The sequence below is a fragment of the Microtus pennsylvanicus genome, chromosome 15 (genome assembly GCF_037038515.1).
Source record: "Microtus pennsylvanicus isolate mMicPen1 chromosome 15, mMicPen1.hap1, whole genome shotgun sequence".
Taxonomy (NCBI): Eukaryota; Metazoa; Chordata; class Mammalia; order Rodentia; family Cricetidae; genus Microtus; species Microtus pennsylvanicus.
Window position 1 is genome coordinate 56107207 of NC_134593.1, and position 26728 is coordinate 56133934.

The 26728-nt window shown below is 40.2% G+C and overlaps 2 protein-coding genes across 20 annotated transcripts in view; both read right to left on the minus strand.

Moving 5' to 3' along the window:
• Nucleotides 1–1048: 1048 nt before the first annotated feature.
• On the minus strand, nt 1049–19820 carry Fbxl3 (F-box and leucine rich repeat protein 3). 4 transcript variants are annotated; one of them, XM_075948986.1, is made up of 5 exons: nt 19489–19820; nt 15208–15556; nt 11645–11767; nt 8082–8253; nt 1049–3527 (listed from the first exon to the last, which is right to left on the minus strand). In XM_075948986.1, exons 2-5 carry the CDS (start codon nt 15553–15555, stop codon nt 2884–2886), a joined length of 1287 nt encoding a protein of 428 aa, XP_075805101.1. In that variant the 5' UTR covers nt 15556; nt 19489–19820; the 3' UTR covers nt 1049–2883. The 4 variants fall into 4 exon arrangements, with proteins under 4 accessions (XP_075805101.1, XP_075805097.1, XP_075805099.1 ...); XM_075948982.1 differs by having other exon boundaries at nt 19671–19803; XM_075948984.1 differs by lacking the exon at nt 19489–19820 and adding an exon at nt 19103–19323.
• Nucleotides 19821–25885: 6065 nt separating this feature from the next.
• The window catches only part of Mycbp2 (MYC binding protein 2), a 229015-nt gene continuing 228172 nt past the window's right edge, over nt 25886–26728 (minus strand). For all 16 annotated transcript variants that reach the window (XM_075950196.1, XM_075950189.1, XM_075950195.1 and 13 more), the window contains one exon: nt 25886–26711. In XM_075950196.1, coding sequence (XP_075806311.1) covers nt 26596–26711 — 116 coding nt within the window. In that variant the 3' untranslated portion in view covers nt 25886–26595. The remainder of the gene's footprint in view (nt 26712–26728) is intronic.

Consider the following 26728-nt stretch of genomic DNA (forward strand, 5'->3'; position numbering starts at 1 on the left):
CGAGTTTCTGTAAGGTGAACCTAGGCTCTCTCACACATAGGAGGGAAGTGCTCTACCACTGAGCGCATCTCTACAGCCTCCTTTATTTGTGAGATGAGGTTGCCAGGCTGGCCTTTCACTGGTAGCCTGAGTGGGCCTTGAACTGCAATCCTCCTGACGTAGCCTTCTAAATAACTTAAAGGTCTGTTGCGCCGCACCCAGCCAACTTTTTAAACAAACACACCAGGTAGCTTCATGCTCTTCCAAGTGCCTTCAAGAGTTTCTTCCTTTTTGAAACAATTTAAGTATTTACACTGTGTGTGTGTGGGGGGGGGGGGTCAGCTTTTGGTCTCTGAAAATGCTTTCTCTTCTTAAAGGAGTTTTGGCCAGCAGACTGGTGGACTTTTCTTACTTCTTGTTAATATTAAAACTGGCCTCAAATATAAATAAGTTTTGCACAAATAGGTTTATTAACTTACTGTTATCAAGGCCTATTTTTAAATACTTGAGTAGCCTATATTACCACACCAAATTGGACCTGTTTTCTGAAACCTATTTAAGATAGTAGATTAAAATAATATTTAAGGCTAAAAAGCTATTCTTACTTATATAGATTTTCAATATGGCTGGCTAGCTTAAAGAAAACTCTTTTAAAAAACTTTTAAAAGTATTCATCCTTATGTTTTAATGAATGTGGGTGTCTGGGAGTGTGGACAGGAAGTGAGTGCAGGTGCCCATGGAGGCCAGAGGAACTGGAGTTGGACAGCTATGGCAAGATGTGGGCGCTGAGAACTGCCAAGAGGATTCACCACCTTTCAGCAATCTCTTGAACTCACAATTCTGAGTACAGCTTCATTCTGAATAGATGAAGAATCTAATCTCTTTCATGGCAAACGTCATAGTTATTAGAGCATAAGAACAAATTCAGTGTGCCTTAATTTTGTATCTTCAAACAAGCCAGTCTACTACTGCGTTTAAACACTTATCAAATAATACATATGAAGCTAAAATTCATAGCTTTGTAATGTGTATTTGATTAGTTCTTTAAGGTTATAAAAATACAACAGCATTAGTAACTATCTTTATTCTCAAATTGATAAAACCATTTAACATATATTTTACAGTATAAACAAATTAAGTGCTATGCATTTTGCTTATAAAGTGACTTAAAGTATTCAAGCATGTAATTCAATTTTACAAAAAGTAAGTTTTCAAATAAAGCTTTGGTTAGTAAAACTGATTATATACCGTCAAATCCATTTTCCAAAGTTGCTCAAAAAAATTTAAAAAAAACCAAAACACCTAACACAGGTATTTCCTGTACATATAGTCAAAGTTTATTACTATTTAGGAAGAGGGAGATATTCTAATAGCTGCTTTTACTGCTGAGCTCTGGTCAGTCTTTCTTTTCATCCATATGTAGCTGAAAAATATCATTTTTGGAAAGCACAAATTGTGTAGAAAGCCACATTTTGTTTTATTCTCAAGAATAAAGACTGTTTTTAAGACTGTTAGCTATCAGGGTTCTCTCAAAGGTTGCACTACTAAAGAGAGCCATGTCAGGCATTGAAGTATTCTGCTGGAGTAAATCACTTCTAGTTTCTCTCAGGAGAGACATCTCCTGCACTAGTGCCTAGAATACAAGCTCATAAAGTACCTGAAAAAAAAAACTATATATAACCAAAACTTACTATTTTTTACACTCTAATAGAATTTATCTTTATTCATATGAAAGTAGTACGAAAAGCTACATAACTTAAATATAAAATACCAGTTTCAACCAGATTAACAATCACAAAACTGCGGATATTTTTAAAATGTTCCAGTTCACTGAGTAATATTTACTCAAAAATTATTCTGAACTTATATATATATATATTTATATATCTTTTAAATTTAGTGTCTGAACTGTACAGATACTCCTTTTGATTTTTAAAGTTATATTTATTTTAGCTATGTAATTCCAAAATTAAAGCATAAGCCATCACTAAAATTCACTGGAGACTAATATTCTTTTATGAAAACTATTCATAAACAATTTATAAAGTTCTACTTTTAATTATTTCAATTTGGTTTTTAAGTAGGATTTTTGTTTAAATTGTGTAATAGTTAAAACTAGTTTAAACAAAGATTTTTAAAAAAAGATTAAAGCATTCCTTTACATACAATGCCTCAGGCACCACAACGTTAATAATATAACAGAAAAGAGCTCACATGGTTTAGCATATTACACAGAAAACCTAAGGTTCATACCACACTACTACTACCTCTCTATTCCACTGGTTCCTTTAGAGTGACCCTGGCTGTGTGCCACCCTCAACGACCACTGCCACATTCATCAGTGTTCTAAATACTCTGATATTTATATCTTAATTTTTAAAACAGCTTCATAATATCTGAAACCATTTAACCAACCTCCTATGAGCTATACCATACATTTCTCTCACAAAATGCTCACTTTCCTGAGCTATATTAAACACCTTATAACAGGTGTATTTATAACTGAAGACCTAAAACGTCAAGTTTACATTTTTTTAAAAAAATGCATAGAGGACATCTCAGAAAGCCTATTAGTATACTTCTTAGATATTAGAATATACATGTTGTTTCCTTCAGACTATGAATGATCTCATTTTCATATAACTTGATATTACTTTCAAATATGAAACCACACTTTAATTTTTAAACATTTGATTGTGATTAAGTTACAAAAAAGGAGTTACCTGACCCAAACTATAGGTCTTCCAACAAACATCATTCATTTTAAGCTCACCAAAGATATCAAATTTCTGTGCCACAAAATAGTAGAATTATATCAGAACTAGAGCAAATAAACTTTTATTATAATACATTTTCTTAAAATTAAGGTGCTATTTATTCATCATGCCCTATATCATGCAATCCTTACCAGGTAGGCATCATGTCTGGAAACCATACCCTGCCAAGATGCTTAGATACTTCCCAGTGAATCTGCTCCAAACTGTACTTCTGGTCAGGAATCAACACTTCTTCCATAATGGACAGTTGAGACAGGCGGCCCCCACACATCTTCACAAACTCAACAAAGGCACTACATGAGACTTCACACTCCCCCAGCCCAATAGCTGACAAATTTTTGCAACGTTCTGCAATGCGAATTAACTCTTCATCCAGGGGCCGTAATCCGTTGGCACACACTACCAGTTCTACTAGTCTCGGGCAGGTCATGCCCACACGGCCAAGCACATCTTTGCTTACTGATCTCCCAAAGTAAAGATGAGTGGCAGGTATTTCATAACGGAAGAACGGGTCAAATTCTTCTTCGTATAAAAAAAAATACATCACTAAGTTCACTTTGGGCGAGTGTTTAATGAAGGCATCCCAGCTGCTCTTCTGAATGGTGTGAAAATGTGTCTGTCCGGGGTTCTCACTGACAACATCAATGCGCAGGTGTTCTAAGCGAACATGTTTTTCAGAAGACAGTGCGAGCAGCAACTCATCACTTAGCAAATGGTAGTTCAGAGCCAGTTCTCGTAAGCCATGACACTGATCAGCCACACAAAGAATACCTTGGAAGAAAAAAAGCCCAATTACTTATAAGTTTTTGTACCATTTATCTGTTTAAATGTTTAATCAAGTCCTATAAAATAGCCGTATTTTCCTTTTCACTAATTAAACCAATTTTTAAAATTTTAGTTGTAATAATGAATTAGAAGTCACATCATATTGTTTATAATATGAAACCAATTCTTTATCTTTGTTGATCATTTATAACTTAAAAAAACTATTTAATGTCATTTTAAAAATATGCCATAACTAAGATTTATTCTAAAAATGTACAATGTCATTTTTTGTTTGTTCCTTACCCATAAACTCACTAGGTAGCCCAGGGTTGGCTCCAAGCTCATAGTCCTTTGGAGTACCAGAAGTCATATTATATAAAAAAAAATCATTACACTAAACTCACAGTTTAAGAAAAATTCCACATTCAACTAGAACAGAGATGAGAATAGTTCCTGAAATTACAAATGTAATCCTAATATAAATAGAATATTTACGTCAGAGAAAACCATCAAAGGGTTATAATTTAACAACTAATAGTACTAATAAGCTTGTCAAATTTCTAGAAAATATGAAAATATCACTCTTAAATGAGTCAATGGTAACATTAATATGAGTTTTGAGCTCTAAGGAAAACAATTTCTTAAACATTTCCCATACTCAAGACATATTCACCCAAACTATTATTCTAGTAACAGACGACTTTACCAAAAATCAGTATTTAATCTCCAAAATGGCCTTTAAGAATTCTGCCCCAAAATGTCACTCTATCCAACATTCTATCCAGTTCTTACGTTTAGAAACAGGCAAGACTAACAAAACATACACATTTTCATTACTATTTCTTTCACAAGTACTAAATATGTTTGCCTACAAATAATAGGATTTGTAGGATCTAAATAGTATTTCTAGCTCAAAGCAGAAATACAGCTAGCTAAAGACAGCAAAGCTAGAATACAAAAACGAACTGTAAGTTCGTAAATCAAATAGCAGGGGATGGTAGGTAAAACTACTGCTTAAGAAATCTAGATAGGTCCATCAATAAAGTACAGATTCACAGCAGTGGGTGAAAATAGGCGATGTAATCAGAAAAGGGACAAAGTGACCCACAAAGTAAGACTCAGCCCAAGGAGGAGGAAGAGACCTCTAGGTCACTACTTAAGTCACTGCAAATTCCTGTTCTTCTAACATTTAGAAAACTGCAAAGATGCAAACGAGAGAAACCACTGCAGCAGCTGCCGGTTGTAACTCTCAAAATGCCCTTTCCCCTCAAAGATCTGTGATACCCTGCCTATCTTGGTACTGTGCTATACGGCACAACTGGCCTTATGAAATAAACTATACAGACACTCCTAATCTAACCATGAGCTCTTTTAGAAGCAGTTTACTCTTGGCCAGATGCAGAAGAGGAAGTTAAGAGTCAGAGAACAAATGGAACTCAAACTGTTAACTGCTAACTTTAAGACATGCAAGTTTTAGATAGATCCATGTTAACAGTATCAAATGACTTCTTATACATAAAAAGTAAAACTAAGTAAGCAAGCATACTCTAACAGGGACCACCCCCACCACACAAAACAGTGAGGAAAGGAGATGTCAACCTCAAAACCACAAACTCACCCACAGTATAAGAATGAATGGAAGTGGATTTTTCCCTGGAGCTTCCAGGGCAAGAGTCCAGCCTGACAGACAATGATTGTGGCCTAAGACCCTAAGCACAGAGGCCATCTGAGACTTGCCTACAACTCTGCCTTATAAACTGTGGAACTGATAATCAGGCATTAGTATAAGCTATTGCATATGTAATTAGCTATGCAGCCAGAGACAGCTAATGCTTAGTTATGAGCATTTAAATACATAACAGCATAAGGACAAACACAAGTCAATAATAAAAAGACAATTTTAAAAATAAGCAAAGGAAAAATTATAGGCAAAAATCCAAATAACATTTCTCCAAGAAGATATTCAAATGGCCACTAAGCACATGAAAAATAAGTCACCAAATAGCAGGGAATAGTAGCCCATGCTTTAATTCCAGCACTCAGGAAGCAGAGGGAGGTTCATCTCTGAGAGTTCAAGGCCAGCCTGATAAACATTGAGTTCTAGGCCAGCCAGGGCTACATACAGAGAACCTGTCCAAAAAACAACAAAAAAAAACCACCAAAATTATCAAGGAAAGGCATCGCGGCATTATGGTTCATGCATGTAATCCCAGGAATTGGGAAGATGAGGGAGGAGGATCACCATGAGTTGAAAGCTACCCTCGTTTATATAATGAGTTCAAAGAGTAAGAGGCCTGAAAGGGTAGCAGCAGGGTCGGGGTGTCTGTGTGTAAATCAAAACCACGATTGTACTAGTATATACCAACTAGGATAGGTATAATGAAAAGGATAAAAAGCATCAGTAAAGATGTACAAAAAGTTTGTATGATGGCAATTCTCCACCTTCATCCTGTATTTTGGGTTTAATCCTTTTTGTTCTGGAAACCAGCTATCATATTTTGTTTGGAACTCCCAGAGTACATCTTTGTCTAATGAGGAAGCTATCTGTCCTAGAGCCAGTGTTTGACATGTAGGAGGACAGTTCCTCACGTGGGTAACAGCTATACATGATGTGGCAACCCTATTATTAGCTATACACACCAAGAGAACCAATACAACCACACAAAAGTATGTGAATTTTCACATAAGCACTATCTGTTTTAATCAAAAGGTAGAAAACAACGCAAATATCCACCAACTGGTCAACAGTAAATGTGCTATAAACTTATAATGGATTCTACATAGCAACAATAATGAAATTCTAATCAATTATATAGTAAAAACAACCTTGAAAACATGCTAAATAACAGAAACCAGAGAGACAGACAGACACACACGATACAATTCCATGTATAGGAACTACCCAGTTTAGACAAATTGCAGAAAAAGAAAATGCAATAGTGGTTGCCTAGGACTGGGTAGGATTGAATAGCTGAGTTTTTAGGGTGATAGCCAGGCTTCTTTTCGCTCATAATGACAATATTCTAAGATTCATAGTGATGATGATGTATACACTACTAATCACCACACTAAAGGTCAATAATTGTCTATTTTACATGAATTATAAATTATATGGTTCACAAATCCTTTTTCAATAAAAGTTTTATGAAGATGATATATTAATGAGTATAGGTAAGACAATTTCTAAAGACTGTTTTACAAGACACAGTGTATTGACTACACTGGGAAGGTCAAAACAAATAACCCCAGCCCCTCAGTGCTCACAGCCCATAGGACCTGTGAGTAAAGAACAAACAAGCTGGAAGAGGTCAGGACACAAAGGACCTTGAACACTATAAAGCTACAGAAGATGGCTCTCAGCCTCATAACAGACAATAAAATGTGATCAAGGTCACACAGAAAATAGTTGCCAAAGTCTATTTTGTAATGTTTTCAGTGATTATCTAGAGACTGAGACAAGTAGGTAAACACAACAGTAGGCCTAGCTATGCCTATCACCAAGACCCTCCTTCCTTGTGGGTGGTCTTGGAGAAACCAAGTGTTCTCTATTCAACAGTGAGTCATTTCTTTGGGGGAAATTCAAACCTTTTTTTATGGCAAGAAAGTAAAACAAACACAGAAAGACTTTGCTGAACAACACAGATACAGGCAGGGAGGGATTCAAAAGTGGGAAACGTCAACAATGAAGCACCAAGTAGGAAAACCATGTTTACATTTACTTTTCAGTACAAACTACTTGTGACTTAAACAACCACAAAATGAACAATGCACTAATAGTTAGAAAATTCTACATAAAAGTAGTTGAAAAGACCTTTTATAATGTTATTTCTAAAATCTAAGTTTTAAAGAGCATTCTCAGAAAGGCAATCAGACTTCCTTACACCTCTTCTCCCCTACTAGTGGGAATTTGAGACTGTTCTGACCCAATCCCCTGGAGCTCAAGTACAGTTGTTGCCTTGTGGTTTCCATGTGAAATGTCTCTCAGAAACTCATGTTTGAACATTTGGTCCCCAGCTGTTAGTGCTGGTTTGGAAGGCTGTGGAACTTTCAGGACTGGAGCCTGGTTGGAGGAAATGAGTCACTGGGGTAAGGCCCGAGGTCTTACAGACGGGCCCCATTTCACCTATGCTTCCAAACTGCAGATGAGGCAGTGAGACCAGCTACTTCATGCTCCTGCACCATACCTTCCTCACCAGACTGACCAGCACCCTCCAACTTCGAGCGAAATTAGACTCTTCGTTCATCCTTAGGCTGCTTATCAGATACTCTGCCCCAGCAAAAAGTGGCTAAAAAGTTCCCCCCTTTCTCATTTCATCCATTTTCTAGCACATATTGTACTCAATTTCCACATAAAACAATTCGAAAATAGAATGAAAATCAGTCTATGGTGGACTGCTGCAGATACTGTCCTATTTTTATTAGGACACTGAATATTTTCATGTGGAGGAAGAAGATACAGTTAATTCATTTACAAGCTCACTAACAGAATTACTAAACAATTTTCTTAATTTGAAAAGCAATATAGTTTACTAAAATACGTCTGATAAAGACATGACATACCTGCTGGAGAGACATGAGGACAGCTGCTCATTTTTAGCAGCTTGAGTGTGTCACTGTTGTTGGCCACTAGCACTTTAAGGGACGGATCGTCTACTGGGGTGTCATCTATCTTAAGTGAGGACAGGGATTTGGAGTTTACAAACACAACTGTCAGTGCAGAGATAAAGTGAGACTGAAAGACAAAAGATTAAAACACTGGTTCAGTTCGTTAGCAATGGCATCTTACAAGGTTTCCTTACAACGCTAGGCATGGCATTCTGTTCTGAATGAAGAATTTCAGAACCATAAAAGGCAGCACCCCGCATGAAGTTACCAAAGCACAGTCAGAGGGACTAATTTCCGTCTCTGAGAAGAGCCTTTGGACCTGTGGGAGAAAATGTCACTGCAGGCCTCAGACTATTTCTAAATCACAGCAACCTCAGTGAGAGCAAAAGGACCTGGAACCAGACTAAGAGTCTCCCTCCAACATGCCACCGTATTTGGAAGCTAATGTCCTGTACACTGCACTACACGGGAAAGAACAAAAACATAGAAATTAGTGGTACAATCATCAAGACTGAGGTCAAACAACTCAAAGTTCTAACTCAACTGGACCAGGAAGCACATACAAAAACAAGCAAGAATCATTTAAAAACCCCAAATTTATAACCCTCTCAAAACACTGTATCTAAGATTCTCAAGACCTGATATTAATGTATTTTACTTATATTATAGGATATCCTTTAACTTCTTATATACAATGAACAGAGATCTACCTGATCAAAGAAAATTCTTAAGAAAACAAGGATTACAGCACATTTAAAGTGCATGACTTTGAGAATCAGAGCTAAAATAAGCTATAATCAATGGGCAAATACTTAGGGAAAGGGGAAAAAAAGACCAATACAACACATGTCTATAGAACCAACCTCACCCTGAACCTACCTTAATAGAATCTCCACAGCAGTGTCAGAGGATGAAGCCATGCTAACAGACAATGAAGTACAAGGAAATACTACCTCCTTGGTCACAATCCTTAACTTGCTTTCTGCCTTACTGCATCTAAACAACTGATTTCCGAAATTTTTGGTTAAATAACTTATTCATTAACATCACAGTATCTTCATGTCAAACTCAACTACATCTTCCACGATCACAGTTCTTTATTAGCAAGCCCATGGCTGCATGCTAACTTCTTTCCTCATTGTCCTGATTTAGCTATGGTCACATATGTTCTTCTATTTTCTCTTCTGTTCAGGATAGCCAAAGTATAGGAACACCTTATTTCAATCCTTTCTACAAAAAAAAAAAAAAAAAGAAAAAGAAAAAAAAAGAAAAAGGAAAAAGAAAAAAGGCAAAAGGGACAATGAGCATTTGAGGCAGTTCTAGCTACATCAACATTTCTTAAATTAGCACTACAAATATGCAAACTGAGAGCCCCAGATAATAAAAAAAAATCAAATTATGTTTAACATGCTTTATAATATAGTTTACTTTATATATACCACAATTTAAAAATATAGTATGGCAGGTATGTAAAATATCAACTCAGAGCATTTCCTTTCCCTTGAGCTTGAAGCAGATGGCACTACACTGTATGTAACTCATTTCCTAACGCAAGGCCCTTGGGCAGCCTCTGGACTGTAGAAGACTTGACTTCATCCACATTTAGAACAGGAGTAAGAGTCCGAAATCTATGCACAGCTAGATCCAAGTTACTGGGACTTGACTAAGGTACTTAAGAATCTTAAATGTTAGCCAGAGTCTCATTTTCCTTTTTAACTCATGAGAAAACATTCCAAATTAAAACATACAAATTAATGAAACTTAAAATCAAACAGAGGTTTTGAAATCACAGTATTTCATTTGGTTCTGTTACTCAAATGCAACAGTCACCTAGAGTTACAATTCATATTAAATATTCCTTCCTGAAGCACTCTAGCAAAATGAACTGTGAGATGAGTCTACATATTTTGGTGCTGGACACATGGCTCATCAGTTAAGAGCACTAGCTGCTCTTCCAGAGGACCCAGGTTCAGTTCCCAGCACCCACATGGCAGTTCCCAACTGTGTGCAACTCCAGTTCTTGGGACCCGATGTGTTTTCTGATCTCCATAGGTACCAGGCACATAAATGGCACCCATCCTTCCACTCATACACATAAAACTAAAATTAATCTTTTTTTAACCTACATATCATATATGTATACTCTTAAAAAAGCATAAAGTATACTTTGTGGTATACTTTTTAAAAAAACCTTCAAATTATTGCTGTTAGCTAGTCTGAGTATGCAGCTCAGTGGTAGGACACTGGTAAGGCCCTAGGTATAATTCTCACTGTCTCTCTCTCTCTCTCTCTCTCTCTCTCTCTCTCTCTCTCTCTCTCTCTCTCTCTCTAACTAACTAACCTACTGAGCATTAGCAAGCTAGACTGCAGCTTTTATCAACTGGCCTTTCTCAGGAGGTATTCTGATAATTTTTCTGTCTCAAAGAGAAGAGTTGTAGGCTAAGATAGCTCAACTGGTAAGATCACAAGCCTGACAACCCAAGTTGGTGCAAACCTTTAATTCTAGCTAGCGAGGCTTACCAAATGAGACCCTGTCCCGATTTCCACACACACACACACACACACACACACACACACACACACCAACTTTATGTAAAAAAAAAGTTTAAAAAGAACAGTTGTATAGTAGAGACTAGTCTTTGATTATGTATAAGACTAACACAAACAGCTAAATCCTCCTAAGAATAAACGGTCTAAAATAAAATCTGTAAGACAGTTCAAGGTATGCTGACATTAACTTTCCTCAAAAATACTCTTTTCATTACATTTACCAGAAGTGTGTACATAATAAGCGGGCCCTACTTGCTCAATACTAGCATTCTCTACTTTTGACTTTTAATTTCAACAACCCGTTCTAAGGCTCAGGAAGAAGCGTCCATGGTTCTCTTTGGTTCAGGCAGGGTATAAGTCTATTTCACGTCTTTTAGCACTTCCACTAGCTACACAATCTTCTATAAACTCACTTACTCTTTAGCTGTACCAATGAAGAACAAAGTAATGCTTGACAGCATGTTTTACTGCTGCTGGAGAGATGGCTCAGTAGTTAAAAGTACTTGCTGCTCTTTCAAACGACCTAGGTTTGGTTACCGGGACCCACATGGCAGACTGCCTGCAATTCCAGGTTCTAGGGGATCTGACAACCTCTTCTGGCATCCCCAGGCGTCAGACACACATGACGTGCACATACTTACATGCAAATATAACACTCATACACATGAAAAAAATTTTTGTTTTGTTTTGGATTTTTGAGGCAGGATTTCTTTGTGTAGTAGTCCTAGCTGTCATGGAACTTGCTCTGAAGACCAGGCTGGCCTCGAACTCACAGAGATCTGCTTGCCTCTGCTTCCCATTAAACACTCTTTAAAAGCATATTTTAAATACTATTTTTCAACACTGTAAACAGTAGCCAGATTCCATTACACATACTGCTTTGCTACCCTTTCACTGTCAATACCAACAATGCTGGGGCTTTCATTGGAATGCTCTGCAAAAGGGACTAAGACAAAGGCAGCAGATACCTTTGGTAGATCCATAAAGCTTGGCCGAGCAGTTGAAATGAGTCCAAGTGTCTTTAAAGAGCAGTTCACAAGCTGGGACAGTATATCACAAGCTGCTTCGGCCGACTCTTTGCTGCTGTCCACCTTAGAAAGGAAACAGGTCTTACTCACGGGAGAGCCACATTCTCTTTGAATAGCTTACTTTTATAAAGGCAAGACATATAGTTATTACTTCAGTGCATTATCATTTAAAGGACATTTATCTTTAATCATCTCTCCCCCAAAACCTCAGTCTAATTTTCACAACAGAGTTCACTATAATTCATATTTATATTTATTTATTCAGTGCTGAACTAAAAGACTAAGTTGATTCATTTCAAAGTAACTGTACAAAATGAATCAATTTTGTCTTTAATAATTTGTACTTGATAAAAATCAAGCAACACATGTAAACAGTGTCTAAGATGAACAGTTTCAGGTCACCTGAAGAACTAATGTCACTGAGAATTTTTAAATTAACCACACAACCTGAAATTCTTTAGTGTTTTAAATAGAAAGATTCATTAGAGTAAAACAAGGGTGTCCAACTAAACAAGCACAAAATAAACTGAACCAAAATAGAAGTAGCTGTTCGTATATATTGTGTTTAGACATCTCTTGAAGAAAAAAATAATATGACCAAACACATGGAAGGGGTAAGAGTTAGGTTTTTTTCCTAGACTAAACATGTTAAATACATTACTTTTATTTCCAAATAAATATGTGTTTTACTGCATCCCAAAGGTGCTCTTCAATGCCATAGTCTGTGAAAGTAATGTACCAATTGTAGCTCTCAAAATGTGGCTCCCAGACCACATGAAAATAACCTGAGTACTGGAGACACGCAAATTCTTATGCCTAAACCAAACCATCTGAATTAGAGGCTGTAAGTGGGACTGCCGAGCTCTCCCTTGACACCCCCTTGGTGAGTAAACTGAGCACAGTCTGAGAGCACTGTTGGACTAATAACCCTGACTAAGTTCTCTTCAGCCTACAGTGTCCACTTAACTCTTACCAGGTCAGGATAATCCCTGCAGTGTGCTTGCTTTCTACATTAGAAGTTACTTCCTCAGACAAATACATCCCTAACAAAAACGTTAAATTTAGCACAGATGGTTCTGTGAGCTCTGTAAGTTGGGTGGGTATACCTGAGCTGTCACAGCACTCTGAGAGGCTGTATGCTAAACTCCAAGAACCCAACTAACCTACTGTACAGAACCATCTTTCCGATCTCTAGCTCCTCTGTCCATGTAGCTGCCATTAAAACACTCTAAGTATCTCAGGGATGACTAAACCCCAAGGGAAAGCACTTCAGGTTCCTCTCTGGAGGGGTGGTGAGGAGGTCCTCACTTTTGTTTGCTTGAATCCTACCCCATGTCAAACAAATGCTACACCCAATTGGAATTTTAGGCAAACAAAAAAATAATTTGTATCAGTAAGTGTGTCCCATTGTCTGGGATGCATCTACACTAAAAATTATCAATGAAGTCTAGTAAACTTGAAATTAACAAGGCATCTTTTTTTTCCCCTCTTGAAATAGGCTCTTGCTAAATATCTCTGGTTAGTCTTAAACTCACTACATAGCCCAGGATGGTCTTAACAGGTATTTCATTATTTTTTTCTTTTTGGCTATAATTGGCAATCCTACCTAACCTAGTACTTGTATGACCAGTCTGTGCAATCGCTTCTATTACCAAGTTCTTACAAGGAAGATAGATAGCATTGAGAGACAGCATGAAAGTCTGGGTAAAGACCACAGTTAGTACAGATTTAACCTGCTCCTTTAGTAAATAGGGTAAATCAGGCAATTCTATGCTTTTACTGTAGCTTTTTAAGTTTTTGTTTTTAACATTTGTAAGACAGAAGGCCTTACTATATATAGTCCAGGGAGGCCTCCAATTGTTGATTCTCTTGCCTCGGACTCCCCATGTGTGAGATACATGTGGAAGTCACCATGCCCAACAATAACTATCAGTTGTTAAAGGAAAATAGTGTCAAGGATTCAGCAAACATCCTGTATTTCTTTATTTATCTCAAAGTACAACTTGCTAAACCCTTGTTCTCACATGCTACTATGATTTCATGTAATGCTCTTCAGATCTCACAACCCACCTTCCTTCACTCATTTCACCCTCACACTGGTTTACACATGTCCCCTGTATCACTGAAATGAAGCAAACAGCTCGCTCACATTTTCCATTAATCCTCTTGTTTTCCTCTAGTATATACTCAAACTAGTTAGTTCTGATACCATCTTTAAAGGTCTTTTTAAGATAAAAATGCATCAGAATAACAAACACTTGATGGGTGGTGGTGACACACATCTTTAACACCAGCACTCCTGAGGCAGAGGCAGATGGATTTTTGAGTTCGAGGCCAGCCTGTTCTACAAAGTGAGTTCCAAGACAGCCAGGGCTCCACCGAGAGACCCTGTCTCAAAAACAAAAATGAAACAAAAGCAATACTCACTAGCAGACAAAAACAGCAAGTAACTGCTGCTCAATAATCATCCCCTGACGCAATGGTTCCCAGCCTCCTTAATGCTGCCACACTCTACCCGGTCCTCATGTTGTGCTGACCCCAACCGTAAAATCACTTCACTGCCACTTCAGTGTTATGAACTGCAGCGCATGTATCTGATAAGCAGGATATCTGGTGTGGACCCCATTCAATGTTATGAGCTGCAGCGCATGTATCTGATATGCAGGATGTCTGGTGTGGACCCCATTCAATGTTATGAGCTGCAGCGCATGTATCTGATATGCAGGATGTCTGGTGTGGACCCCATTCAATGTTATGAGCTGCAGCGCATGTATCTGATATGCAGGATGTCTGGTGTGGACCCCATTCAATGTTATGAGCTGCAGCGCATGTATCTGATATGCAGGATGTCTGGTGTGGACCCCATTCAATGTTATGAGCTGCAGCACATGTATCTGATATGCAGGATGTCTGGTGTGGACCCCATTCAATGTTATGAGCTGCAGCGTATGTATCTGATATGCAGGATGTCTGGTGTGGACCCCATTCAATGTTATGAGCTGCAGCGCATGTATCTGATATGCAGGATGTCTGGTGTGGACCCCATTCAATGTTATGACTGCAGCGCATGTATCTGATATGCAGGATGTCTGGTGTGGACCCCATTCAATGTTATGAGCTGCAGCGTATGTATCTGATAAGCAGGATATCTGGTGTGGACCCAAAGAGTCTCAACTCAGAGGCTGAAAACCACTTTCTTGTTTTACGTTTGCCTTTCCTCAAGTTTGTTGCCAACTATGTACTGTTAACTTAAAACTTAGTCGACTTATGTTTACTTAGTGGCTGCTTTTGCTCATTTAAGTAATAAATTGTAAAGGAGTATTTTAGTTCCAGCTAATATTAAAAATTATTCTCAATGGCTTCTAAGGTGTGCAATAATTTTAAAACTTAAAGCGCTTTATCTAAAAAGTCAAATATTTTAAAGACATAAGAAGCTGTATTGGTTAGGACATTAAAGCCATTAAAACACTTTTATTTTTTCACAGAAGGAGTGAAAGCATTACCTTGAAGCTGACATACTGTAGATGGTTTGAATGCCTTTTAATAATCTGTTTGATCAGCTCAGGATGTGTAGCTTTCAAGTAAGATGTAGCTGGTTGATTCAGTTCAAATTCAAAACATCTCCACAAGTCAGGCATGTGAAATACCTGATTCCAGTTCCGGCACACTTGTGAAGCATGGGCCCGGTCAAGAAGAGGCAAATACTTAAAAACTTGGAGGATAATGTCCTGCAGAAGGTTACCCCAATCACAAGGTTGAGAACGTTCATGTGCAGTCCTCAGTTTCTTAGCTTTCTCTGCAGTGCCTTCTTCAGGTGAATCAAGGTCACCATGTCTTCCTCCTCGTTTCATCCTATTTAGAAAAATCCATCATTTTTTCCCGTCTTATTTAACTTTTAATCACAAATTCATTTTCTATCACTGAGACGTATTTGTATTTATACGGTTAAACAGAAAAATGCACAAAGAACTGAACCAACAATCCAAGGAGAATATAAAAATACAATGAAAACTGCTGGTGGAGATGAACATTCCTGAGGTGATTTCCAATACTTACATTTAAACACTACTTATGACCTAAGTAAACCACAAAATTCCAATTCAAGAGTTGTAGTGCACTACTTAAAGTGACTATAAAAGAGCCTAGAGTGGGACTTTCCAAATTCGTCAGTCACCCAAGGATAACTATATTTGCGTTTTTAAATCTGAGGTGGATCACGGTCCCCACGCACCTCTAGAGGATGAAAGGTAAGCAGTCCAGAGATCTGCACTTACGGCCTATGACATAACAAGGGAACTGCTGCTACACGCATCCAACCTCTACGTAAGGTTAAGTAAACCTGGGCTCAGAGTACAGCCCAACTTTTTTAATATTTTTTTAATTTTGTATATAGTGTTCTGTCTGCATGTATGTGGTTGCTGGGAATTGAACTCAGGACCTCTGGAAGAGCACCCAGTGCTCCTGACCTCTTAGCCATCCTCCAGGCTGAGTATAGTCCAATGTTAAAGCCCTTGTCTTAGAATCCAGGCCTGAACTCAACCTGTAGCGGCATTAATTAATTAAGGCATCTACCTTGCCTATGCGCAGTTTCAGCTCCCCCAACACATTTCTGCCACTCTGCTTTCCCGTCTTGTCGTTTTCTTTCTTTTTTCCCTGAATGACACTTCCATGTTTTTTCTAGGTATTTTTACCCACTCCATTCCATTTGCTTCTTGGTCTTGGCTCCCTAGGTTTGAATCTTAGCTCCACTTCTAACTAATTCTATGGCTATGGATAAATTCCAAGACTGTCAGATGCTTCAGTTTGTAAAAGATTCAGGGCTCTTACAAGGAATGAAATATTAGAGCTTTTGAAAGGTGAGCCAATTGATCTGTTAAAAAAAAATACAGTAGAAAAGCTATCACATGATTCAGTAGAAAAAAGTGATGCCCCCACCCCTGCCCAATACAAGGAACAATTTAATTTTAACTTTAAATAAGGGGCCAGGGAGTAGTGGTGGACAGAAACTCCGGAAAGAGCTCCGCTAACTTAGCATATCAGGGAGTAGTGGTGGACAGAAACTCCAGAAAGAGCTCCGCTAACTTAGCATACAACAAGCAGTGGGACTACAGGAAATTTTCCCCATCTGCTTTTTTTCTTTCTACATTAGATACAGTTATTTTTGGTCATTATTATAATGTAACCGAAGTTTTAAAGGACACATTGTGATTGGTTAGTTGACTAAGTACACTGCACTCTATACTAACACAAACCACTTGTTAGAGCTATTATATGGTCTCGGACCTACAGTGCTTTGCTTCTAGACAGCAGTTCTGACAAGGCACTGGTCCAAATAAGACTCACAGGGATTGTGACTCCAACTAACTAGTGACAAACAACACATTCTTAATCCTCTGTGCAATGGAGGATGTGCATATGTACAGACTTTCTCTTCTAGCCGCTGCAAACTCTGTGCAAAGGACTGTGGGCTGGAGAGCAAACAGAATGGCGGAGGGCATGATCTTACATCACGTCAGTGCAGGCGACCGAAACCGGTAACAGAACTGTCTGTTCCTGTGTTCCTACACCTGACTATATGCACACACACAAAAACGGCTTATTCGTGAGTAGAAAGAGAACCCAGAAAACAAAATGACAGAGGTGACAAGATGGCTTTATGGAAGACTAACTTATTTATGAATCTAAAAATAGATTTTGTAAGTGTGTTCAGAGAAAGGTTAGAATAACCTACAGGACCAACTTAGAAACAACCACCACCACTAATAAACATGTCGCACTAGAGGTTGGCCTGTCATTATGATCCATTTTCCCACTTTAACTCACCCTGAAGGCTTAGCTTTAATTTTAGCATTTTAATTTGGGTCAAAGAAACAGAATTTGCTACCAAGGACTTTCTTATTCCCCAAATCTACTCAGAATTTGAGCTGCGGAGATCCAGAGAAAAATGAAACAATTGTTCCTCCGTCCACATAAGAAGCTTCGCTGCTTCTGCAGAAATCTTCCCAAGCCAGAACTTGGAGCAGAAATAGTTCATTTTACTGTCAAGTATACAGGTTCAAAACCAAAACTAACAAAAATGATAGCCTTACAATACTTTAATCCTAAGATTCTACAGTTTTTATTCGAGGCAGGGCCTTGCCCTGTAATCTTGGCTGGCCTTAAAATCCGAGATCCACTGCCTCTGCCTCCCCACACAGTGCTGGTCTAAATGAAGTGTATTTCAGCACAGCTCCACGTCTGGGTGGAGTCAGAAAGGACAATATACAATTACCCAACACCAGGTAACAGTATTCTAAATACTGCTCTTGACTGAAATATAAACGGAATACATAGATCACCAAAGTATGTATTTAGTACTTAGTAGTTTATGAATAGCTAAAAAGTCTATGGACTGTCAAAGGCATTATGAAATTAATGTCAAAATCTTATGAAGCAATACAAAAATAAAAGGCCAATTGCTAAAATGTCCTATGCACTATTCTCATTTAGGCATGAAAATAACATTCGTGAATGAACACCTAAAGTTTGAAATATCATTTTTCAAAGTTGGCCCTTTTAGTTGAAAACTTCCAATGCCTTTTATTTTAACTATCTACACATGAAGCTCTGCTATGCAGACAGTTGAACAATTCAGAGCATTCACTAATATAAACTAATTTACAGCAATGGGTTTTATACTGCTTGCTTCTTGTCCAAGAGAAAGTGCTTTCTATGTCTAGGAGGGAGTGTAGTGTACCAAAACAGGACACTAAGTGTCAGTGAGATTTTCTAGCACGGAAAACCTGGACTTTGGCAGTTTTGATTTACTGTAGTGTTTCAGGAACCCAGCAAATACAACCACAGTGGCAGGAACGTCTGCTGGTATTTGTGTCAAGTGCCAAAGAAGCAACCTAATGAAGAAAACATAAAAACTAGTTGAGCGGCACCCGGAATTAGTGAGCCAATCAAACATTTCCAAAATCCGCAACAAAGAGTCAAAAGTTTTCTCGGTGTCTCAGACACTTACATATATATACTGGGCGTGAAGTAATTAAAGACCCCACTTGTACTCAAGCTTTGAAAGTCTGGTTTGGCATAATTTCCAGAACGTCCTATGTTTTGCTTTGGATAGAAGGAAACCTAACACACACTCTTTGGCTAAAATACAAGAATTGAAAGATAGGAGAGAGACTAACTCTCAGAACGGTGAGCTCAGTGGAGATACAGACAACCAGGAGCGGACTTATAGACGGACCTTACCCGGGGTGGGCAAACATAACCCGGACTGGGTTAAGAGTTTAGTTACAGATAGTTTTCTAAAGAGCTCAGAGAAATTTTAAAAGTTACCTTTTTCACGTAAGTAAACCACCTGGGCCACTGGCACAGACACCATTAGCCACAAAGCGCCTCCCCTCTCACCTCTCGGCTCGGAGACGCACAAACCCCACTGCCTCCGGGAGCCGGTCTGCAGCTCGCCCGAAGCGGCCGCACCGTAGTTGGCCAAGTTTTCCACTTGGCCGCCCGGCGTGGGCGCTGCCGCCTCCCGGCCTGGCTCTCCCTGATACTTCTCCGCACCCTACCCAGGCCCCCGGCTTTCCCAGCGCCCGCACCCGCTCCGCCGAGGGCGAGCCCGGCGGCGCCAGCCACCCAGCCCTGCCGCACGCCCCCGCTCGCGCGCGCGCACCGCGCCTTGTTGACTTGTCCCGAGGTCCCGGTCGCGCCCCGCCCGCCCGCGCGCGCCCCCGGCCGCCGCCAAACTCCCCGCCCGCCCGACGGCGGGCCGTGGCCCCGAACCCCCGCCGTACCTGCTGCCGGGGGCGGCTTCCCCCACACAGCACCCCGGGCTGCGCGGGCGGAGGCGGCGGCTCCCGCCGCTCTCACATGAGACCTCCCGGGGCCCCCTCTCCGCGCTCCCGCCGCCGCGGCCCCCCACGCTCCGCCCGCATCCGAGTCGCTGCTCCCGCGGCGGGCGCCGATGCGGCTCCACCTTGACGGCTCCGGCCGGCCGGGGAAAAAGCTTCCCTTCTCCGTCCCGCGCAGTCCGCGTCCTCCGCCTCGGCGCCTCCTCGTCGCCGCCTCGGACGCCCTCAGACAGCCGCGGCCCAGTTACAGAATCCAAGATGGCGCCCGGGCCTCGCGGGTGCGCGCCTGCTCCTGCGCGTCTCCGCCCGAGGGGGCGGGCGCGCGCGGCTGGGGGGCGGAGCAGGATCGGGAGCGCGCGCCAGGGCGGCTCCAGCCTTCGGGACTGTCACGGGAGAAGTTTTGTTTAGGGGCGGAGGGTGGGCGGGCAGCAGCTCGCTAGGTGCCACGGGCCTGTCTCTGGGTTCAAACCGGAAAGTTTAGGTTGGTGGATTGGGTGCAGAAAAGGAGGGCGTGTTTGCAGCCTCTGGACCCACCCCTCCCGGACGTAAACATCAGCTGACAGCTGACAGCTGACAGCGACCTACCTCCGTGAGGAAGGCGCGGCCTAGGGTGCCTCCAGGGCTGCAGTCTGCACGCCTAATAAATCAGTGTGGTTAATGCGAGGATTGCAAATGGTTTCTTAAAACAATACTTGCACCTCCACTATTTTCCAAGACTATTCTTAATGATTCGTAACTTTTTCAAAACCACGTTTACTTATGAACTAGAACCTTGAAATCTGAAAATGTTTTTCTAAAATGCCCAGGGAAAGTGTAAAAAAGCAGATGGTTGGTTACAAGAAAACCCCTGGTGAAGCGTCTTGCAAATCAAGCGTCTTTTAAATGCTATTTGTCTTTTTTAAAAAGTTTTTTGTTGTGGTGGTGTTTTTTTTTTTGTTTTTGTTTTTTTCTTTCTTTCTTTCTTTCTTTCTTTCTTTCTTTCTTTCTTTCTTTCTTTCTTTCTTTCTTTTTTTTTTTTTTACAGGGTTTCTCTGTGTAACAGCTCTGGCTCTCGGGGAACTACCTCTTGTAGACCAGGCTGGCCTGGAACTCACAAAGACCGTCTGCCTCTGCCACCTGAGGGCTGCCTGGCTGATGCTGGATTTTCTTAAAATGAGGAAAGTTCACAGTTGCAAAGCCTTTATACGTGCCTTTGACTTTCTGTGTTATTTTTCTAAAGCAAATAACTCTACTTCCAGCTTCTCCTCTCCCTGCTCTCCTCTCCTCTCCTCTCCTCTCCTCTCCTCTCCTCTCCTCTCCTCTCCTCTCCTCTTCTCTCTCTTTCTCTCTCTCTCTCTCCCTCCCTCTCTCTCCCTTTCTTTTTTATTTTTATTTTTGACAGGGTTACTCTGTGAAGCGTTGGAACCTATCCTGGAGCTCACTATGCCTTGATCCACCTGCCTCTGCCTCCCAAGTGCTGGGATTAAAGGTGTGTGCACCACCACCACCACCCAACTCTCCTTTCCTTAGCCTGGCTAGCTTGGAACTCGCAGAGATCTGCCAGCTTCTATGCACCCAGTGCAGAGGCTGAAGGAATGTGCCACCATGCCCAGTAAAAATATGCTGAATTTTAAGATGCTTTTATGCATTTGTTTTTTGTCATTTTATAAACTTTATTTTCATTTAGTTGTAGCTATGTGGTGTGTGTGTGTGTGCCTGTGCCTATGGAGTCCAGAAGGGATTTTGGATTCTCTGGAGCTGGAGTTTCGATTAGGTTTGAGCCACTAGTCCTGGGGGCTGGGAACTGAATTCAGGCCAGCTGGAAGAACAGCAAGCACTTTTCACTGCTGAGCTGTCTTTCCAGCCAAAAGCATATTCTTCTTATAGGAAAAAAAATTGTAGCCTCGAGAAAAAGTTCTGTCACAGCGTAAGACCATAAGCATGGTAATGTCACTATAGATAATGATAATATATCGTGCAGTTAAACAAACTAGAAGAAAGGAGTTTTAATGTTTCTGTCAGAAAAAAAAATGTTTGAGGGGTCAGAACGATGACCTAATCTAAACATTAAACATTGTAGACATGACTTGATGAGGATAGAGAGATGCTCAGCCCTTAAGAGTCCCTGTTGCCCTTGCAGAGGACGCAAGTTCAGTTCCCAGCACCCACACCGTGGCTCACAGCCATTCGTAACTCTTGTCCCAGGAGATCGGATGCCGGATGAAAGTGGTGGGCAGACATAACATGCAGGCAAACGCTCCTATGCATAAGCTTCAATATTAAAATTTTTAAGTGAATATATTAATTGAAATATCACACCACACGATTAGCATGTATATTTTTATGCATTAGTTAATGGATTTCTTTTTTAAAAAAATCAAATGAGAAACTCAAACCGCTGAGATGAGAGTCTAGGACAGCACTGTTTTTAGAAGTATATGCAAGGTACACGTGAATTTAAGAGCTTGTGAAGCCACATTAAAAAGTTCAAGGTCGTTGGCGAGGTGGCTCAGCTACCATAGGCACTTGCTGATGAGGCTCTTGACCTGAGCTTTATCCCTGGAAACAGAGGTGGAGGTAGGGAACTGACTCCCTCAGGGACACACACACAATAAGGTGGAGGAGGACTGGAGAGATGGCGCAGTGGTTAAGAGGACACAAGTTCAGTACCCATCACCCAAACAGGTCACTCACAACTGCCTATAACTCCAGCTCCAGGGGACTGATGGCACCTGCTCACACATGCATAGACCCACATGGATAAAATCAGTTTCATTTACTCTACCTAATCTACGTCCAGGATATTATTTCTATGTGTAACCAATATAAAAATATCATTAAGCTATTTTCTGTTTTTCTCTGTAGAACTCCGATGGCTCAACAATTTGTAACACACTGCTCACAGACCCCATTTAAGTGCTTGGTCTCCTGAAAGAGCCAGAGTTCATGCTGGCAGGACAAACCAGGAAGCCACTGTTTAGAAACAGTGCAGGGTTTTTTTTTTTTTTTTTTGTAGCTTTGGAGCCTGTCCTGGAACTAGCTCTTGTAGACCAGGCTCTAGGCTGGTCTCAAACTCAGAGATCCACCTGCCTCTGGCCCCCCCCCCCCCACCGCATGCTGGGATTAAAGGCGTGCACCAATGCCTACTGCCAGCAAACAGAGCCCATCTGGAAAAAAAAAGCCAGCTGCCAAGAAAGTCATGCTTAACTCTGTCTATAATTCTATAATTATAATTATAATTCCTTTCCAAGATTTCTCAGGTTTTATGTGGATTTAGCTGGCACATGTTGACATGCCAGTTGGGTGCCAATGTGTAGGCGGAGGCTGCTCGTTCGTTTCCCAGCTGCCCCATACCTGAAATAATCACTCAGAAACTATCTTAATTACAGCACTGCTTGGTCTATTAGATTGTTCATATTTCTAGCTACCTTCACCTCTTAAATTAACCAATTTCTATTAATCTGTGCATCACCACAAGGTTATGGCCTACCAGCAAGTTTCCAGCATCTCTCTCCTCCGGTGGCTACATGGCATCTCCCTGACTTCACCTACTTTCTCTCCTACCTCTGCTTGGAATTCCCGCCTTTCTCTGTTCTACCCTGTCATAAGCCCAAGGAACTTCTTTATTAACCGGCGGTATTCACAGTATACAGAGGGGAATCCCACATCAGCAGTTGATAGATTAAATAAAATGTTAAAATATCCCATGCTTTTTCAGACCCAGTCCAGCTGGCCTTGGTGAGTTCCCGATAGATCATCCCCAATGTCTCAGTGTGTGGGTGCACCCCTCGCGGTCCTGAGTTCCTTGCTCTTGCTCTCTCTCCTTTTGCTCCTGATTTGGACCTTGGGATTTCAGTCCGGTGTTCCAATTTGGGTCTCTGTCTCTGTCTGCTTTCATAGCCCGATGAAAGTTAATCTCCAGGAGGATGACTATATGTCTTTCTTTGGGTTCACCTTCTTATTTAGCTTCTCTAGGATCACGAATTATAGGCTCGATGTCCTTTATTTATGGCTAGAAATCAAATATGAGTACATCCCATGTTCCTCTTTTTGGGTCTGGCTTACCTCACTCAGGATAGTGTTTTCTATTTCAGTCCATTTGCAGGAACCCGGACTGTTCTTCGGGCTGATAAGGGAGGGGGAGGGGAAGGGATATGGGAGGCGGTGGAGGGGAGGAGGCAGAAATCTTTAATAAATAAATAAAATGTTAAAAAAATAAAAGAACTTTTGACTCCACAAAAGAAAATGTTAAAATATACTAAGTGAAGTGAAAGTTCTCACCTCTGCACACATCTCCCAAATATTTTATTGTGGAATTAAATCACTCTTGTACATACTTTCTTAATTGGCTTGATTTCATATTATGAAAAAAAATAAAAATTAGTTAAAACAAATGGCTCAGTGAAGGTATACAGGTATACAGGACACAGAATGAGTAGCTTAGCAACGTTAGGATTGGCACTCAAGTCTTGTCCCATCCAGCCCGCACTGTGTGCTATTGGCAGTTTTTAGGAAATTGAGCTGAAATGTCCTGATGTATCGTCACCACCAGGAACGTGTGACTTCATCCAAATAAAACACAATGACAAAAGTGGATGGGAAGAGAGGCAGAGGATGAAAAGGATCTGGGAAAACAAGCAAACTAGTAAACACTGAGTCCAAAGTGAACAGGGTACTGCAAATGTTTTATCAAATAGCATTATTGGCAGAATGAGGGAGATCTTGGGCACAATGAGTTGGACCAGATGGTTAAGAAGAAATGTTGGAAATAGGAAACGTTTATTTACAGAAAGAATCACTAAGTCCGACTATTGTGCCTCTGTTCTTTTTTGCCTAGCGCATTATACAAAGTATTAGCAGGCTGGTCTAACAGGGATGTGTGAACTAGGGGGTAGCCACAACCGTCTTCTTCATGTACTTTGTCGTAATTTATTCCTAAAGCTTGGGGACTGTAAGATTAAGAATGGCTTCTTCATAAACATGGAGAAGTCACTTTGAGCACACACTGTATGCTGCTGGCCATGCCAGAGGAGCAGCGAGCAGCGAAAGTTCCAGGTGTCAGCCCACCAGATGGGCCACTCTCATTTCGGCGAGGACACAGGACTGCAGACCCCAGAATGGCTTTTGCTTCTGTTGTGCCTTTACATGTTTGCTGCAGCTCTCTTTCTCTGGTGTCTAGCAGGGTGTGCGTAGAGGCGGGGAGATCTCCTGTAATACGCCTGTACTATGTCTGTCATGTTTATCTTTTGGAAACATCCTATCCTACTGGGCATTTTTACCTGTGGATTGTCAAGAAGATGACCTCTCTCTAAGCTGTCTAATCTGATAATAATGATAGCCTATACAGAGTTTTGATGAATGAAAATGAATACAGGAATATGTGTCACCGCCAAGGTCGATGAGCTTCACCTTAGGAGATGCTCAGGTTAATGATGAAAAGACAGCACCTGAGTCCAGGAGCCGGGCTGGCTCTGATTCTACTGCTGAAAAAGGCGGCCATGCACCATTAATTAATACAAAACTTTAAAATAACTTTAGGTTGGACCAGATGCTTTGCTAAGAATTCTAAGATAAATGACCCCAGAAAACAAGCTAAAGCTCACAAGGATACATAGCTGAGCTGCCTAACTCATTAGGCTATGGTCAAAATTACAAAAAGACCTGATTGTTGCTAGCTCCTCTTGCTAAGTCTGTGATGATTAATTCCTTATATACATTTTTGGCCTCAATCTCCTGATATTAGAAACTATTGATGAGTGGATATATACCCTAAAGATTTAAAGTAGAGCTGACTGATTCTTTTTCATATGTTAAAGTTCAGGTTTATGGTTCCTTTAAGACTCCTTATAAGATTACCTTTCAAGATAAGTAATGGAGTAATTGGCCCTTTCTTTGTAACTGCAAAATGCAGCCTGCCAGTAAAAGACCTGACAAGACATAACCAGAAATACATAAAATCTGACTTATGATTAATTATAAATCTAAAATTTAACATTTCCAATAACTCAAATGGAAAGAAAATCCAAACACCAGCAAAACAAATAGGTAACCAATAATTAAGTATGCAGAAAGCTGTGCTCATTAGAGTATGTAGAAGAGACAACTGTTTTGTAAAAGGTGAGAAAGGTGATGCAGACTCCTTTCCTATGTACCTCTGTCTGTCTTTGGCACATGAGTCTATGAGAAGACATATCTTTAGGTATTTATTTTCATGATTTTCTACCCAGTGTTTAAGATACCATCCCTGTGCTTTATTGATACTTTTATTTTCTTGAACAGGAAAATTATGAGTGTGTTACAGGTGGGTTTTAGGCTTCATAAGCTGTTTAAATTGTTTTTCAAAAAATTCTTTACACAGATATTAGACTTTATCACTGTATAAAAATGTACAGTGGTTTTTATTGACATGTACATTCCAATATGTTTACAGCTGCAAGATAATGAGGCACACTCAGTATTGCACTTCATTAAAATTTCAGGCTCAAACTTAACCTAGAAGTTTAAATGAAATTGCTTTTGTAATTTAGTAATTCTTATACAGGACAAACAATGATAGCTTTATATACAGTGTGATACTTATTACATTTATAGGTCTTACTAACACAATTTTTTTAAATAACAGTCTAGGAAATAAACCAGAATATTCCTCTTTTTATCCCCACCCGTGATGCAATTGTACAGGATTACAAAAGGCAGTATACAATAAACAGTGATTATTTTTCTTTTCTGCTTGAAAGCCAGCATCACTCTTAGTTCATGAGTATGGTGATCCTTTTATACCAATTATCTATAAATGTTCAATGCTTCACAGGCCAATGACGGAAATGGCCACATGCAAACACCTCACAAGTTTGATATCTTGGTTCAAAAGAAGATAAACCAAAATAACAGGGAAACGTTCCGTAGCAAGAATTATGTACATGTATTTGGCATCATTCTTGCACTGTGAATGGTTCGTTTTCACGGATGTAAAGTGGTCCCGTTCTTATCCTGAGTGGAGTTTAAGCTTCACTGCATCCTCCCATCGCATGAAGGCAAGTATTCTCTCTGCAGACAAAGGATCTGAATGCTCTAAAACGTGTGAGCATTTCTGCATACTCCACACCCCAAAGCAAACTCTTCCCCAGTGGGTGGATGAACAACGTGGAGTGGACATTCAGTTCCTTCTAGCTGTTTGCCTTTGGGACCTGCACGCATTTTGAAG

Bases quoted from the DNA above. Each gene is read 5' to 3' on its own strand.
- Fbxl3 (XM_075948986.1), bottom strand. From the start codon at position 15,555: ATGAAACGAGGAGGAAGACATGGTGACCTTGATTCACCTGAAGAAGGC. The intron at 8,254-11,644 runs GTATCTGCTGCC...TTTGTCTTTCAG, and splicing joins GCTTTATGGATCTACCAAAG to TCTCACTTTATCTCTGCACT. The intron at 3,528-8,081 runs GTATGTCATGTC...TTTTCTTCCAAG, and splicing joins TCCTCATGTCTCTCCAGCAG to GTATTCTTTGTGTGGCTGAT.